This window comes from Alexandromys fortis, unplaced genomic scaffold (assembly GCF_014885135.2).
Source record: "Alexandromys fortis isolate MF-2015 unplaced genomic scaffold, M_Fortis_MF-2015_v1.1 scaffold_94, whole genome shotgun sequence".
NCBI classification, from domain to species: domain Eukaryota; kingdom Metazoa; phylum Chordata; class Mammalia; order Rodentia; family Cricetidae; genus Alexandromys; species Alexandromys fortis.
The window spans coordinates 4618322-4634808 of NW_026067979.1; the positions used below are offsets into that span (position 1 = coordinate 4618322).

The following is a 16487-nucleotide window of genomic DNA, read 5'->3' on the forward strand; positions in this document are numbered from 1 at the left end:
AACTTAATAACGGGGTGATGGACTTTACCATCATGTCTTGAGCTGATGTGTGCACAGTATTTAGAAATAATGAAAATGCAGGCCCTAAGGATGGTTTCATGGCATGTTGTTCTGTGCAGACGCAGGAATCGAGAGAAAACCACAGAGGAAAATAAAGATTTGTAGTTTCCAAGTGGCTTACTTTCTGAAATTTCAAACTGAGGTCATACGTCTGTGAACTTTAATGTATAAAATGAAAGATTCTTTGTATCAAGGTGGGTTTTTCCTCGCCTCGCCTCTCTGAGGAGCCTCCAGAAAAGAAAAAAAATACCATGAACCTCAAATCACCTCAATGCTTTAAGCATGTCTACAAAATAAGGAGTGGTCTCAACTGGAGTTTGGCAGCACGGTTTATAAGCCAACAATAATTTTCACACAGAAGCACCGAGTCCAGCCCTTTTCCTTACATAATTCATCCTGCTGGCTGTCTTTCAGTAAAAATGAAAATCACTCTGATGAAAAGAAAGTGTTTGCTGGAGTAACTGTCTTAACCTAACTTCATGCTGATTTTATTTGTGAGTTCATTACAATAAATGTTGGCCTTCTGGAATAAGGGCCTCTATGTTCTTTCCCTTGTGAGTATATAAACATTCCTGAAAAGTTTAGTAGCCTGTTTTAAAATTAGAAAGGTTTATCAAAGTAAGGGGCTAGGGCATGGGTTAGACTGGGGGCTAGGGTAGGGGCTAGAGTAGGAGACTAGGGCATTGGCTAGAGTATGATAGGCAGATGGTTCAGTGGGTAAGAATACTTCTCTACAAGCGTGGGCACCTATAAAGAGCCCCAGCAGACAGGGACACCCAGCAGACAGGTGGGTGGGTGGGGATGAGGTGGAGCAAGCAAATCATGAGCACAAATCAAAAGAGCTCAATCATCCAGTATCCTAGCTGAAGCACTGAGCTTTGGATTTAGTGATAGACTCTGTTTAGGAAGGAAATGAGAGAGAGAGAGAGAGAGAGAGAGAGAGAGAGAGAGAGAGAGAGAGAGAGAGAGAGAGAGAGGGGGGGGGGGGGGGGGGGGGGGGGGGGGGGGGGGGGGGGGGGGGGGGGGGGGGGGGGGGGGGGGGAGGAGGAGGAGGAGGAGGAGGAGGAGGAGGAGAGGGAAAGAGAATATTCTGCTCTGTTTTCTGTGTCTATCTCTGAGTGTGTGAGGAGGGGTGGTGTGTGTGTATGTGTGTGTGTGTGTGTGTGTGTGTGTGTGTGTGAAATCAATGTAGGTGATTTACATCTTTGAACTGTTGGGTTCTACCTAGAACTTTAGTTTCCAGCTTGTGAAATACTCAGCTCAACCTTCACTCACCCCAGCAGGGTATCACTTACTAGGCATCTGGTGAAATGATCTGTTTCTCTTTAGAGAAAAAACAATGTTATCCTTAATTAAAACTTTTCTTTGAAAACATGACTGGGAGAAAGTATCTCCTGGTTTGTGAGCTCTGTCTTTATCAGATTGGGTCCTTGTAGCTCAGGGTCCTGGGGGCCATAAATGGCTGTGGTCAGAACCAAAGCAGGGTTCCGGGTGTTTACACTGGCACCATGATCTGGGCCGGAGATATTCACGTGATGGTTTCGGTTTCACTAGCGGTGCGAACAGACAAGCTGTAGAACATCTCCCTTAGGGAGTTCAAGTCTGGGTGTTAGCACATGCTGGGTAGAAAGCCTGAGATGGCAAACCGTCTGTTCCAGGTGGGATAGAGTTGAGGCTTGGGGTCTAGGAAAAGCAGTGTTTGAGAGAGCCCCCTTGATAGGTGCTATCTAGAAACTCGGAGTTCGTGTTTGTATTGATCTGTGTCCTGTGCATATTCTGAAATCAGATCTTTCATAACTCTCATTAACATAAGCTAGTTTTTCTTTGCCTCTATCAGAGACACACCTTAGCTAGGGACAAAGACATTTGACTCAGATAAAATGGCAGCCTCTACGAAGCGGATTTAATAGGAACTGTCAGTTTTCCCTTGAGATCGTGGGAAATGCTCCACCACCCCTTAGACATATACTCAGGTTTTCATGCAAGCCTTCCTAAGTGTACACAAACTACTTAACAAACAATTACATCATCGGGCCTGATTGTGGCTTCCTGCCATAGGTAGTGAGCAGAGGAGACATAAAGACCTTCTGTGGCTACTAAATACTGTTTCCTTCCGGTCTTCTCTGCTGCCCACCTCAGCTACTGTTAGGACTCCCAGAGTGTGGGGTTGGCATACCTCCCACCCACCATTTGCAGGGTCAAGCACGGCTTTGAAGACAGACCTGATTTGGGCAGTGAGGGAAAGAAGAAAAGACAGAAACAGGCAGAAAGCTGGGGTCGGGTGGTCTGGGTTTCTGCTTTGGCTCCCACCACCCAGCTCGGCCTGTTTATTATAATGAGTGAACAGAGTCGGGGCGGGGAGGTTGTTGCTCACAACTGAATCACAGAGACAGCATTATTGCTAACCCACCAGTAAACAAAGGGTTTATGGCATGCAGCTGGACGTGGGGACTGGTTTAGCTAATCTCAGTAGGCATGCAGTCTCTGTAGGGGAGCAGTAGACATCCAGGAGAAAGAAAGCTATGGTAGATATTTTGGCACATGCTGTCAGCATCCAAGTATGGACCAGGAGGGAAGGCTTTGCCATTTCTTCCTGAGGAGAAGGCTTTTTGTAAATCCTTCCATCTTTCCGGGGTCCTAGGGTCTTAACATGGTTGGCTTGCATCAACACATACATTCACTTGGTACTCACTTACTTAGGGCTTCCTCTGCTTTCTTCATCCAGCCTAAAAGTCAAGGCCTTCAGCACCATTGCTCCAGAAAATTCTCCTCTCCTTAGCACTTTCTGCCCCCGCTCTATCCTTTCTAGTCCCAGTTTCTGCCGAGAGCACCCAGCCTTCGTGCAGTATTGTAGCATCTTCCTTGTACCGGCTCATTCTTGAAGCCTTTCAGAAACATCTCGTGTGTGTGTGTGTGTGTGTGTGTGTGTGTGTGTGTGTGTGCATATCAAGACTGATTTTACTATATACGTATTTCTCTTAAGTAAAGTTGTCACCTCCTCCATAAGTGCTTTGTGCAATATCATGATACAAAGGATATATAAAACAACCTGTAAACCAGACTTTTATGATTTTTTTAATACTCAGAAGTATGTGTAGAGTTTGGATAAATCTCAAGGAGCATCATCTATACCAGAGAAAAAAAATCTTTGTAGGATTTTTATTTTAATAATTTCGTGCATGAAGTCAACTTTCACTGTTTCACTTTGAGCTCTGTTGACTCAAAAAGTTATAGAAGCCTGGACATTTTGGACTTAGGATTTTTCAGACTGATGATGCTCAACTGTACTGCAGAGGAACAGAACAAAGCCCGACTGTAGCCCGCTCCCCTCAGGATGTACACACAGCATGGCAGAGCCCTAAGTCAGATGCAGGCATCCCGTCTCTGCTGTGTGAGCAGTGAGAGGCCTGTGAGGACAGCATACAGAGAGCAGATGGAGAACACCAATAGATGCGCACACACACGGCACAGGGAAGTTCAAGCATTAAATTCAGATACGGCTGAGCCTCACACAGCTGCAAAGGGCTTGTACTAGATGCAACATATGATCTACTTACTTTAAAGGGAGAAAAGATTGTTTTCACTGGGCCACCATGAGAAATATTTGGGTTTGAAATCCTCTGCACTCTGTTCTGACCAGTTAAGTTTACTTACTTAGAACTCCACAAAGATAATCAGATTCTGTATAGGGTAGAAGGTAATGGCAGTGAATTTACTATCATTTTTACATCGGAACACTAATGGACACAGACCACAATGCAAGGGGACTGAAGAAACCCTGGTCCTTAGAGATGTAAAATTGAGAGCTCAGGCTTTGCCCCAGGCTCCTGGATGTTCACTATCCCTTTCATCAGACAGGTGTTTAACTTCTTCAAGAAAAATATTGGTAGGCAGTGTTGATGCTTCTCTGCTTGGCTCATCCACTGTTTCTGGGACATAAAGTCAGAGTGGCTACTGCCTTTTGACTGGGGTGGGGATGTGGGTATGTTTTCACAGTCATTTGCTTTTGGGGGGAGTACACACAGCAAAACCAATTCTGTTTGTTACCTGGAAGTCAGGGAAGAAGTTTACAGGGCAGATGAGTCTACTCCTTCCCAGTGCAGAGTGCTGAGATCTATTCTTCCTCCACTTGAGGTAGGACGGTCACAATCAGTCCCGCACCTCTGCTACTGTGCTACCTTGCCTGATCATGAATGACACCAAGCAGAAGTGTCTCCTGCCACCTCTGATACAGTCACTGAGTGGGATCACAAAGTCACTGACTTGATCTGCCCATTAAGCCAGAAGGAGCCTGTAGCCCATGGTCCACAAACACCTCAATGGCACATGTTTCTGAGCCAACAAAAAGCCATCTGAGGTATCTGAGGGATGAAACGACTATGCAGAAGTCGCAGTTCAGATCCTTTCTCTTAGAGCATCCCGAGAAACTCACTGTGCTCTTAGGTGCATGTAAGACTACAGGGTAGAGTCCCCAGCATGGAACTTAATCACTAAATACCATGAAGACAAAGCAGAACTGGGCTGGAATCAAGGGACAGAACTCAGGAAGTGGTTCACGTCTGGTGCACTGGGAAGGTTTCTAATTTCACTAGGGAAGAGATGGATAGACAGGGGCTGCAAGAGCAAGTCACAAGATGGGCACAACTTGACCCGTATGGAGGATGAATATGGTTGGGCAATGGGACCCAGCTGGAGTAGATAATCTCACATGTGGGCTTCAAAGATGAAGGCATATGAACTGCAACAGCCTTGGCTCATTCTAGGAGTGCTTATCCTTTTACCAGTTTGTGAATATAACAAATCTTTGTTTAGGAGAAATTCTCCCAATACTTTAGCCACAAACCCATAATTCAGTCCTTTTGCCATTGACCTTGAACTGCTAAAACCATTTCCCCGAATTCCAAGTGCAGTGATTCACAAAAGCCGCAGTTCCCACCCCATCCAGCACTGTTAATTTTATCCTTGGCATCAACTTTGTGAGTAGGGAAATCCCCGGAGAAAGAGCCAGCAGCAGCTTCTGTGGAGATGTTGGGGAAGGCTCATGGGCCTCTGGGCTTTATTTCCTTTTGACAAGTGACTTCTCAACGGTGGCCATAAAGCTGTTCCTATGCTTTCTAAAACTGCAGTGTTGTGTTCAACAGGTTCTCGTCACAGCCACGACCTTTCTACGACCTTGCATTAGCACCGAGGCCTTGTTAGGTTTGGGCTACGACTGTTGGTTCACTGTTCATTTCTACCTTGTCTCAGCTTTGGCTTTTCTTCCTCTTCCTTCTTACCCTTTCTGTGTGACCTTCTCCATCACCCCAAAGCTGCGCATCAGAGTTTGGCTTTGTTGGCTTTGTTGTTTTGCTCTGTTATTTTGTGAGCAGAACAATCGACTTTGGCCTTTATGTTCCTTCTCAGACCAGTGTTTTAAGGCTTCCCTGGGGGCTCAGGAAGATCTGTCATTCCCTGGAAATGACAATGTTTCCTAAAAGTGTATGTGTGTGTTTGTCACAGGGGGAATCTCTTTGACCCAAAGCAACTCAGAAGCCAATGTTGCTTTAAACTTCCGGAGTCTAAACCAGAGTGGTTCTTTTGGGCTATATATATGTATGTATATATATGAGTTTTTCAAGACAGTTTCTCTGTGTAGCTGGTGTCTGCCTTGGCTGTGGATTTACAAAGGCTTCCATGGGATAGACTTTAGTAAGTAATACATCATCTTTATACAACTATCGTTTCCACTACCAGAGCTTTCTAAAGAGTGCTGAATGCTAAAGAACACGTCTGCTAAAATCTGTATCATAACATTTGGATTGATCAGATAGATTACTCCAACCAAACTACCCTCCATTCAAATGAGTAATATTTGTGTATCATCCTTTGTCCAGACAACTGGTTCCAAAAAAATATAAACAATCCTTAGCATGGCCAAACAACAGCCTACTGTGTCATATCACAGATGTGCCTTTTAACCTCCCACCCCCAGCAAACATCATTTGGATTCTGTGACGACAGGCTGAGAATTGATGTGTAATATAGACAGTAAACATAACAGCATTGTTTTTCAGGTCTGTAGCATACTTATCGTCTCCCCGGGGTCTTGGTTTAATGAGTTAAAACCCTGGTGTCTCCCTAGGTCATCAGCTTATTCTTCCTCTTGGGACATCTTTTCTCGATGGGTTTGTCATCAGGGCTTCAGACACTCCATTTGTCCAGCGGTTTCTGGGACGCTGTCCTGGTCAGACGCATCATAGCGGGAGCCATCTGGGACTGTATTCATTTCATGCAGACAAGCATATCCTCATCCTGACTTAGAAGGACACCTGGGGCTTTTCATTGACTAGTTTATCTAGGCCTTTTCGTTTAACATATACTTTTGGCTGTGCCTCCTTTGGGCAAAAATGCTTGCTTTGGAGCAGCAGAAAATAAAAAAATAAATAAATAAATTCAGAAGCACTATCCTTCAAAGTGAAAAAAAAATTAATGCAATCAGGGCTAATGTAGCATAGTATGTGGTCTAGGTGAGTGTATATGGTGCTTTTATTTTTGAAATTTGTCATTTCACAATAGCTTGACCCTGTGGAATGTAAAGGATATCAGTAATACGATTAATAGTCCAGAAATTGCAAACTTCCCTAAAGTGTTTGCTAGTATCAGCAAGACAATTATCAATCTTTCATGGTAATGGAAATCTAGAGATTTGTGTAATAAACGAGTCATGGCCTCTGAGGTGGCTTGTCTCCATGAGCGGCAACGACAGTCATGGTAGAAAAAGTGTCAACTGTTGCTTCAACATATTTTAAACGTCCAGATTCCGAGATGTAAGTAAAATTGGTTCATCAAATGGCATTAGATTTTAACCCTCGAAGATCAATCCCCTTTAAAGGACATCTTTAGGATAAGAGCTTATCTGTAGATCCCGAGTGACATGCAAATGCCAGCTGCCGATTATTAGCAGTGTGAAACAAATAACCAGACTGCATCTTACCTAATGCCACCATGAGTTCTGTAGTCTCTCGTGCCCCCTTTTCTTACCTTTAATAATTAAAATGTCAGTGGGTATTTTGGTCATAGGCTACTGTTTTATCCCTTTAGCAGCAGTATTAATTATATTTTTACAGCTCATTTTTGATTAAGTAATAAGCTAAGTTATAATTAACTTAGGCACAGATTTTGATATCCTTCACCAGCAACTTCAAAATTCAAATGAAAACCAAATTTGTCCTTATTTTTGATGACAAATCTGACCTACTCAGACTGCCTTCTGGCTTAGGGGAGTCTGTTTCAGTCCTTGTGGATACTCTACCCATGTGGTTGAGAGAGCAAACAGTAACCACTGCCTCCCTCCAATACTGCATCATACCCATAACACGTCCCTTTGGAGGTCTGAGAAGTATGCCTTATGAAATACATCTAGTTCTTAGAAATTCAAACATAGAAATTGTGCTTTCTTCATCTATCTCTCCCCTCCAGAGCCTCCCACCCAATAGGAAAGAGTTTCCCCAGAGAATGGCTTGCAAACTTTTTTTTTCTATGACTACTATGTTACAACATGTTTAGTTTCAATGTTTTCAAAAATACTTAATTATAAAGGACCTGAATATGGATCTCCAGCAACCTCATAGAAGCTGGGGACAGCAGTAGACATCTGTCACCCCAGTGCTGGTGGCCTGGGGGACAGGGTGGAGATGGGTGGGTCCTGAGGACTTATTTACCAGGGAGTGTAGCTAAATAGCCAGCTCGAGACTAAGTGAGAGACCCTGTCAAAAAAAAAAAAACAAAACAAAAGGGTGCAGCATGGTCTAGGAAACATTTGATGTGCCTCTGACTACCTGCACAAACACTACTCTACAACACACACACACACACACACACACACACACACGCACGCACGCACGCACGCACGCACGCATACACTTCCTGAACCTTTTAAGCTTTTCTCTCCCTCTCAGTCTCTCCTGCTCGGGGGGAAAAGCACACCGTCTTTAATGCCGGGTCTGTCAAAATTCTTGTGATGTGGCAGACATTCACACACATTTGTTGACTGAATTCAGCAGGAATCGGGTTCAGGTTGAGGCCCTATATTCCAGAGCTCATGCTGACTGCTTTATTCATTGTTATGCTCGAGTCACACACAAAGACTTCGCTTTTCTGGCCAGCGTTTCTGAGGAAAATAAATGTCTTCCTCCGCTACCGTCCCCCACTGTGTATCTCAACAAAATTAATTTGATCTTTCCAAAGATAGTCAGTGCACTAGTCCATGAAAAGCGGAATGTCTGTGACGGCAATGTGTTCATTCCTAGTGTGGTTGAGCAATTGAGATCTCTTATTTTTTCATTTCTCTTTCAGTATTTTGTTTTCTGTGTGTGGATGTTTGGCCCGCGTGTACATCTGTGCACCTGTGCACCCTGATATGCACAGAGACTAGAAAAAAATAAAGCAGATACCCTGGAACTGGAGTTGCAGGAGGTTGTGAGTCACCTCCTGGGAATCAACCCACATCCTTGGCAAGAGCAGCTAGTGCTCTTAATGCTGCACCATCTCTCCACCCCTAAACCTGATACTTCTGGTTACCATCAGCATTGCCCTTATGAGTCTCCCTCCAATGGTCCCAGCATCTTCACCAGTTAGACCGTGTAGCCATTGACCAAAGATGTCAAAGAGCCTCCAGGGAGCAGACAGTTCAGAGAGGCTGCAAGGTTAGATGAAAGATACAGGTATGAGGGAGTGCTGGGATAGGGCCTAGGGGGCTAGAGAGGACTCTGGGCTGATGGTGCTGGGCCCAGGGGATGGCTCAGGATCTTACCAATTGAGGCGCCGGGCAAAGGGAGTGAGTGACACTCTTACTGCTTCTAGACTCTGTCTTCTTTCTTTCCTCTCTTTGAATTTGCCAGCGGCAGTAGTGCGCTGATAAATGTGCAGCCGCTGCTCCCACACGGAAACGGCCTTGCTTTGCAGCATTTGCCAGTCCACATGCTGTGCTTGCTGCTCCCACAGGGCTCATGTGAAGCCGGCAGTGGTCTAGGACCATGTTCTCAGGGGCCATTGAGAGGGCAAACGCTGGCGTCCGGTAGCTGCAGTACCCTCCAGGAGAGCAGCACACACAAAGACTACTAGCACGTAGCAGTGTCCCGAGCATTGCATCTGCTGCCCCACTGATGTGAGAATAGCGTGTCTTTCCAGTGGAGCTGTGACAGCGAGCTAAGAGGATTGAAATGCTTAAGCAGCTTTGTAGCTTTATAGTATACAAACCCAGGAACTAACTGGGGGGGGGGGGACAGGGATGGAGCACAAACGATCCCCTGTGATAATCAGAGCCCCAAGCTTGACTGTTTTCTCAATAGGAGAAAAGGACTTAGTTTCAGTTTCACAGAAACAAAGCAATCCTTGCTTTTTAAAAGCGAGTCATTAGCTATAGGAAAGGAACTGTAAATACAGTTTAAGAACTTCCCCATTCACACCAAACGCGATATTCTGCTACATGTGACTTAGCTATCTCTGGGGAGATGAATATTAAATTAAATATCAGAATGCATGTGTGTGTGTGTGTGTGTGTGTGTGTGTGTGTAAGAGCAGGAATCAGGTTTGTAAGTTTTTGTAATTATATCTGCATTCATTTCATTGCTTTTAATGTCACCGAAAGCCTAGTCAATGGTGGTCCATTTCATACAGAGTCCTGTTTAAGGTAAACAATGGTAGACTAGCAGTTCATGGTGTGTGAGCTTCAGAACCCACCAGAAAACTCCATGAAAGTGTTTTGATAGCTCTCGTTTGTTTAATGGATGGCCATGTGGTGTTTTTTAACTGTGTTACCACAATTCGCTTGTAGTTGACCTTTCTGCTAACTCTGCACCAGAGGATTGGCTCCCCTGAGAAGAGCTGTGTAGAACAGAATTGATCTCTGCGGGTTTCTTTTCTGTGTTGGGGAATAGAACCCAGGGTGTGGCACAGTGTTCAGTAAGTTCTCTCCAGGGAGCCACAGCCTTGCCCTGGTGACCCCTGACCATCTCTGTAGGGTGCCCTTACGTGGATGCTGAAATGCCACCTTTCTTTTGTCTGTCCCGCTCCTGCCTACGTTTTTAATTTCTTCTTCTTTGTCTTGAGTTTTCGTAGTCAAAAGAACATTTTATAGTTGGGAAGACCTTAAAAAGTCAATTCTATGAGGTAGGGAAAGTAAAGCTTATGAGCACTATCCATCTTGCCTCTCTCTGGGTGCGGGCTGGAGAGTGGAATCTGATTGGAAAGTCGGTCAGACCAAGTGCCATCATGGGCAGTAGGCTGTAAGTTGGCCATTCACCTTCCAAGTCAAAGTAACCGACTTACTGTCTTCCAGATGTGCTCTACACAGGGAATTTTCAGCAGCAGAAATAACATAGCATGTTAAAGACATGCCTTCAAAAACAATCAGATGAGGGTCTCACTGCGTACTTCTAACAGCCCTACATATCATGGTATAGATCAGCCTGGCCACGAATTCACAGAGATCCCTCTGTCTCTGCCTCTGGAGTGTTTGGATTGAAGGCGGGAACCACCATACACAGCCTGAAGATAACCTTCTCTATTCAGCACAGGCTCAACAGGCTTGAGGTCTTAGAAGACTCCCTTGTCACTCCGTCTAGCCCGTTTGTCATGGATGTCTAAACACTTTCTTATTTGTGAGGCATATCCAGACTCCTAGATGTAGACCTTGGCCTCGCACACATTTGCATTCACTGATGGTTTTTTAGGACATTTTCTGAACATGTCATAATTTAATCTGCCCTACTGTTTTTCAGAGGCATCATTCTCTATGAAGAAATGAGATCACTGTGATCCTAAATGACTGGAAAGAAAATACTTTTTGCTATTTAAGATGATGAACTAAATAGAGATTTTCATATGTGGAATGGGTCCCTGGCATGTACCCTGGAAAACGCATGATTTAGGCTAACATTTTCTTGACAAATGTACATTAATCTCACTGATTTATGTAAGCATGTGTATGTTAGATGCAAATGCCACATGGTTTTATATAGGAACCTGAACCCTCAAGGATTTGGATACCCACAGCATCCAATGGAACATGGGCAGTTTCCTGTGCCAATCAAGGGATGACTGCTTGAATCACATATACCATTATGCAATGTGCAAATCCATCTGCCTACCTTTTGCTTCATGTTTTGCCCCCTCTGGCAAACGTCTTCAAAGACCTAATCTGCCTTTGAAAATTCCACTCCCAATGACTCCACCTAACATCACACTTGCTCCACTGGTCGTAGCATCTGGATGGCCCTCCAGACAGATTCTTCCTCCTCCTCCAACTGATGCCCCTTCTCCTCATACCTACAGCATATCTGTTTCAGAATCTCAGTTATGACCACACAGGCCATGTATGCATGAAGAGTATTAAATACCAGTTAATGTTGCTGCCTCAAAATACAAGACTTTTGTGAAAAGGAGTTTTATATTTCACAAAACCAAATCCACATTATTTGATACATATGTACCCGTCTTTATTTTTCTGAAGTCATGACCTAGTATCTCATTTCACTGAACTCTGATAAGGAAGGCAAGTGGTGTAATGTTTTTGGCACAGAAAGAGAGTGGGAGATTGTGGGAATTTGTAAAGCAGCTGCCTCTTATCAGGCTTGGGCTTGACCCCAAAGCTCCTTCTCAGCTGAACATCATTTCTCAATGATTGCAAAAAAATAAAAAAATAAAAAATAAACACACTAGATCAACCTTTCCTGGACCAATGTGGAAAACAAAACTCGGTTAAGCACAAAAATAATTACAAGAGTTTGGATTAGAAGATTCTTGGAGTGTTCTTTTTTTCTTTCATTTCCTCGCTGGCATTGACCTATATTTCTGTTGCACGGTCTTCTACCAGTTACTACATACTGGTTTTAAATGGCTTCATCTAGATGACTAACAAAGGCATCGTTGTGCACACATGTAACATCAGTGTGATTTATTTGCAAGCCTGGAGTGGTCCATTTGGGTTGATTGCACCACCAAAGCGCCTCTGTTCTTTGTGGCTCTAAAACCCTCAGGAAGGTTTGGGATCTTCCTGCATCTCCGTAGATTTGGGAGTCAGTGAAGAACTTTGTAGTAACCATCAGGCAGAAATAGGCATCTCTGATTTTAAATCATGAAGAGACTGAAGTATGCAATAAGATGTTTAACCATACATACGGGAGATAACTTCCTTCCCGTCTTCTTCCGTAGCTTGAAGGGAGCTGATGCTGGCAATGGCATCAGGGTGTTTGTGCCTGACGTCGGGATGTTCATTGCAAGCCTGACCATCTGGCTGGTCTGCAGAAACATCGTTAAGAAACCAGACACGGAAGAAGTAGCCCAATTTAACTCTGATTGTGAAAACGAAGAATTGGTAAGTGTGACTATCTGCATCTTTCTTCTTCAATCCCCTGGGCCTTCCCTCTGAGACTGTGTGGAGTCCAGAGTCCCAGAGTCCGTATGCAGAGCATTGTGGGGCTCTATGCACATGAGGCACAAGTCGGCACTGTCGTTGTGGTGCAGAGCCTGGGTGGCACTGCTGGGCAGACACTCACACCCACACCTTGGTGATGAGGACACAGGTGATGGGCATGTGAATGTCGTCTTTCACGAGGGCCTCACAGTGGAGTTACAAACAGCCTGCTTGTGCTTCCGTCCCCTCAGGTGACCATCTGGCCACCCTGTGCTCTAGTGTTGTATCAGGTGGCCACACCTAAATGTTACCCCAGCACCACAACCCACTTGCTTTGCAGCTCATGACTGCAGAATATTCTGAGAAGCAGTACACGGTAACATTGGAAGAAAAATGGTCCTAGTTTCCCCTCCCCCTAAACTGTCCAGCCTGTGCAGTGCCATCCTGAGGTGTGGCTGTGTGACTGCGCCCTTCACCTTCCTGCTGTCTGTGTTAGCTCCGAATAGTTGAGTCAGGCAATTTCACAGTGCTCCACAGGGGAAAGGGAGTTACTTAGAAAAGTAAGAGGATGCTTTAAAATCTATAATGTGTGAAGAAGTTTCAGGAGCACCTGACAGATGAGGAACATGTTGGAAGCTGTGTCTCAGGTGGGTACATGTCACATACCCCACCACACTCCCTCCCAGACCCACACCAGAGCACAGCCATGTTCTAAAGACAGCGCATTGTGTGGTCAGTAGTACCAGTTTAAGAAGTAGTTGATATTTTTAGATAGAAAGATATAAAGATCTCAAAGAAAAAAGCTACTCAGAAGTACTTGGTTTGGACACTTGACATAGTAGCTACCAGATGATTTAGGTATGAGTTTTTTTTTTTTTAAAGATTTATTTATTATGTATACAACATATGCCTTGATGTATGCCCGCATGCCAGAGGAGGGCGCCAGACCTCAGTACAGATGGTTGTGAGCCACCACGTGGTTGCTGGGAATTGAACTCAGGACCTCTGGAAGAGCAGGCAGTGCTCTTAACCTCTGAGCCACCTCTCCAGCCCCTAGGTATGAGTTTTGCATGGGAGAATTCACCATGCATGTATCAGGAGTCGCAAGCATTAGGAACGTTCACCATGTGTGCATCAAAGGAAACACCTCTGGTTTTGGTTAAGGGTTTATTTACTTCACAAATAACCAGAAAATTGCCACAAGTGCTTAATCGAAACAAAATAATATGGAGGAGATAGAGTTCTACACTATGAAAATTAGAATTTATATTACTGCTCAAAAATCTTATGAATTAAAGATGGAAATCTATTCTGATATTTTAGGGCGAGAAAAGATATGAAGTATAGAAAGTAATCACAGAGGAGTGGCTGCTGAACAAATCTCTTATTCAGGTCCACAAACCCCAAACCAGAAATGACGTGGAAATATTTTTCTTCCTGCTGATGGTGTGGTTTTAAGAGGGAATGCTGATAGAAGGTGTTTTGTACTGCTCTGTTATTCTAGAATGTTTGGAAACTGTTTTGATTAAATAATCCTTGGCCCAAAGCACCCTAGTTTGGGGCAGTCGAGCACATTAACTGAAATGGTGCACATTTAGGATTTTCCGTATCGATACCTGTAAAGACAGCGTTATGCTTTGTACATGGGGCCTAACGGGTGTTTGCTGGAAGCTGGTCTTTGAGAAGAGACATGGCGGATAGCACACCGTGGCTGAGTAATACTAGCGACAGTTATTGTCTTTCCTATTCCGTAAAGTGGGATTAGCAGACAGGGAGTAAAGCTCAGTAGATAAGCATGTGCTGGACACGTCTGAGGCCCTGGGCTCAATAAGCAGTACCAAAAGATACTACTAATGTGTGGTGTATTTGTTGCAACTATAAAATGAAGTATCGAATCGGTAGCACATAGCAGAGTGTATGCTTATTTGGGGGTGCTTAATAAATTATTGCTTCCTTTCCTTAGTGGTTCTCTGATTTGAGAATTACAGAAACTTAATATTCTAGACACTAAATCAACCCTCTGTGCAACTAATAACACAGATGTGATTAAAAGTCATGAACAGACGCTGTTTCTGTAGAATGAGGAACACTTGCAGCCATCAGTGCAGGCCTGGGTTGTAGTTAAGGGTAGGGTAGCTCTGATAAGAGAGAATAGCATAAACACACATATTAATTAGAAGGTCTGGTTTCACCCCACTTCCATACTTAGGCCTGTGAAACTCTGTCCTGTTTGAAATTTATTTGAACAGGCATACAAGGCATCTATATGGTTAATCTCTTTTGTTCAAAGATAACACAAGATAACTAGGCTGATATCACAACAAGCTCTGATTCTGAGCTTTGAAAACACTACAAATATCAGTTATCAGGGGCTCTTTTCTCTTTCAGTTGAATTTGTTTGGGGCTAATTCAGATTTTAGTGTTCCTTCTCTCAACGCATTCCAAGCAAGTGGGTAGGCCAGGGGAGGGGCGCTGAGTGAATCCTGGAGGAGTCACCATCAGGGAAATGCTTCTGACTTGACAGTCTGGAGACAGTCTGAGAGGAATTGAAACTCATAGCAAAAGGAAGCAGAAGAATTTATTTCACTTCTGAAGGGCTCTGTATACTTTCTGCTACTTCCAAATCTTGGCTTTTGTACTAAGATGTTTAGTCCTGACTATGTTTCTTCCTTATTTTCCCCTGTGGAGATATGGCATCATTGTTGCCAGGGAGAATTCCTTTTCAAATGCAGCCCTGTTTCCAGCAGTTAGGTCTTCCTTGATCACTGATGAGGCTGACATTGGCTATGTAAAAGCATTGTGTTAGAGGTCTTTAAAGGCTCCTGGTGTGTGGGGGAGGGAGCAGGGTGTCTGAGGTCTTGTCTGTGTGTTTACTTTTATTCAGAATTTATTCAGGATTTTAATCATCCCTAGGAGAAAGATTCTCACTCTGGACTCTTAAAAATCAATAAGAGTTTTGTCATGCAAAGTGAACTGTCTAGAAAAGCTTATCTCGGCAAGGAGTCGGCACACGGCATCACTAAAATGCACCCACCTGCATATTTCTATACTTGGAACTGTTTCTCCATATTTTATGAGGTTTGAGATCTTACTTTTAAGCAATTAATTTTTTCAAATAATGCTCTGACAGAAGCTTTATCCAACAGAAAATACAATCATAATTTGGCCTGTGTCAAGAGGCATAGTCAATAAATAAAATGTATAAAGTATAAATGACTCTTCCAGCCAGGCATGTGTGGTGGTGCACGCCTGTAATCCCAGCCCTTAGGAGGAGCAGGAGGGGTTCAAGGTTCCCTCAGCTACGTGATACCTTATCTCAAAAAGAAAGGTAAAAAAGCAGGAGGGAAAGAAGGAAGGAAAAAAATAAGGAAGGAAATTATATCCTAGTAAAAGCTGAAAATCAAGGCTCTATCTCTTAGCTGCTGCTAATGTGTTTTGTAAATCCATCCCTAAGCTCAAATTTTGCCCTTGGCTTTCTAGCACCCATCATTCCTCGGGCTACCCTGACACTAGCATTCTGGCAGACAGACTGCTCTCCTGAGCTGTGCCTTCACCAGAAGGCTGTGCAGTCTGGTTCATGCTTCTCCTTTTCCAGGGCAGGAAACAAAGAGAGGGAGAAATCAATCATTCTCCCGGCACCTTCTAATCGACGCTTGGCGTTCACTCATTTCTTACCCGAGATTTAATCCAACGTCACTGGCTTTAAATTTCCTAGGCCCTGGGTTTTCCGAGCAGACATTTGCCACATGGTACTGTTCAGAGTGGCAAGAAGTTGGGCAGCTGCCCAGGCACCTGCAAAACCCACACCTGGTGACTTGTAGTAAGAGAAACGTCCTGTCTAAGCTGTCCCAGACACACAACGCTGCCCTTTCTAGGGGTTCATACAGCTCCTGAAGGTCGCAGACAGGAATTTGGGAAACTCCCAGTCCTCTGAGCCTCAGAGCGTGGCAATGCTCACACAGAAGCTTGGACAGAGTGGCCCCGAGTGCAAGGTAGCAGGAGCCAAGCACCCAGGGTGAGCCTTGGGCCAGAA

The 16487-nt window shown here is 44.2% G+C and overlaps 1 protein-coding gene across 5 annotated transcripts in view; it reads left to right on the forward strand.

The window, feature by feature from the left end:
• The window catches only part of Piezo2 (piezo type mechanosensitive ion channel component 2), a 340070-nt gene that overhangs the window by 186935 nt on the left and 136648 nt on the right, over positions 1–16487 (forward strand). For all 5 annotated transcript variants that reach the window (XR_007594600.1, XM_050157961.1, XM_050157964.1 and 2 more), the window contains exon 5: positions 12253–12415. Coding sequence is in view for 4 of the 5 variants with exons in the window: in XM_050157961.1 (XP_050013918.1) it covers positions 12253–12415 (163 nt within the window). In the remaining variant the exon portion in view is untranslated. The remainder of the gene's footprint in view (positions 1–12252; positions 12416–16487) is intronic.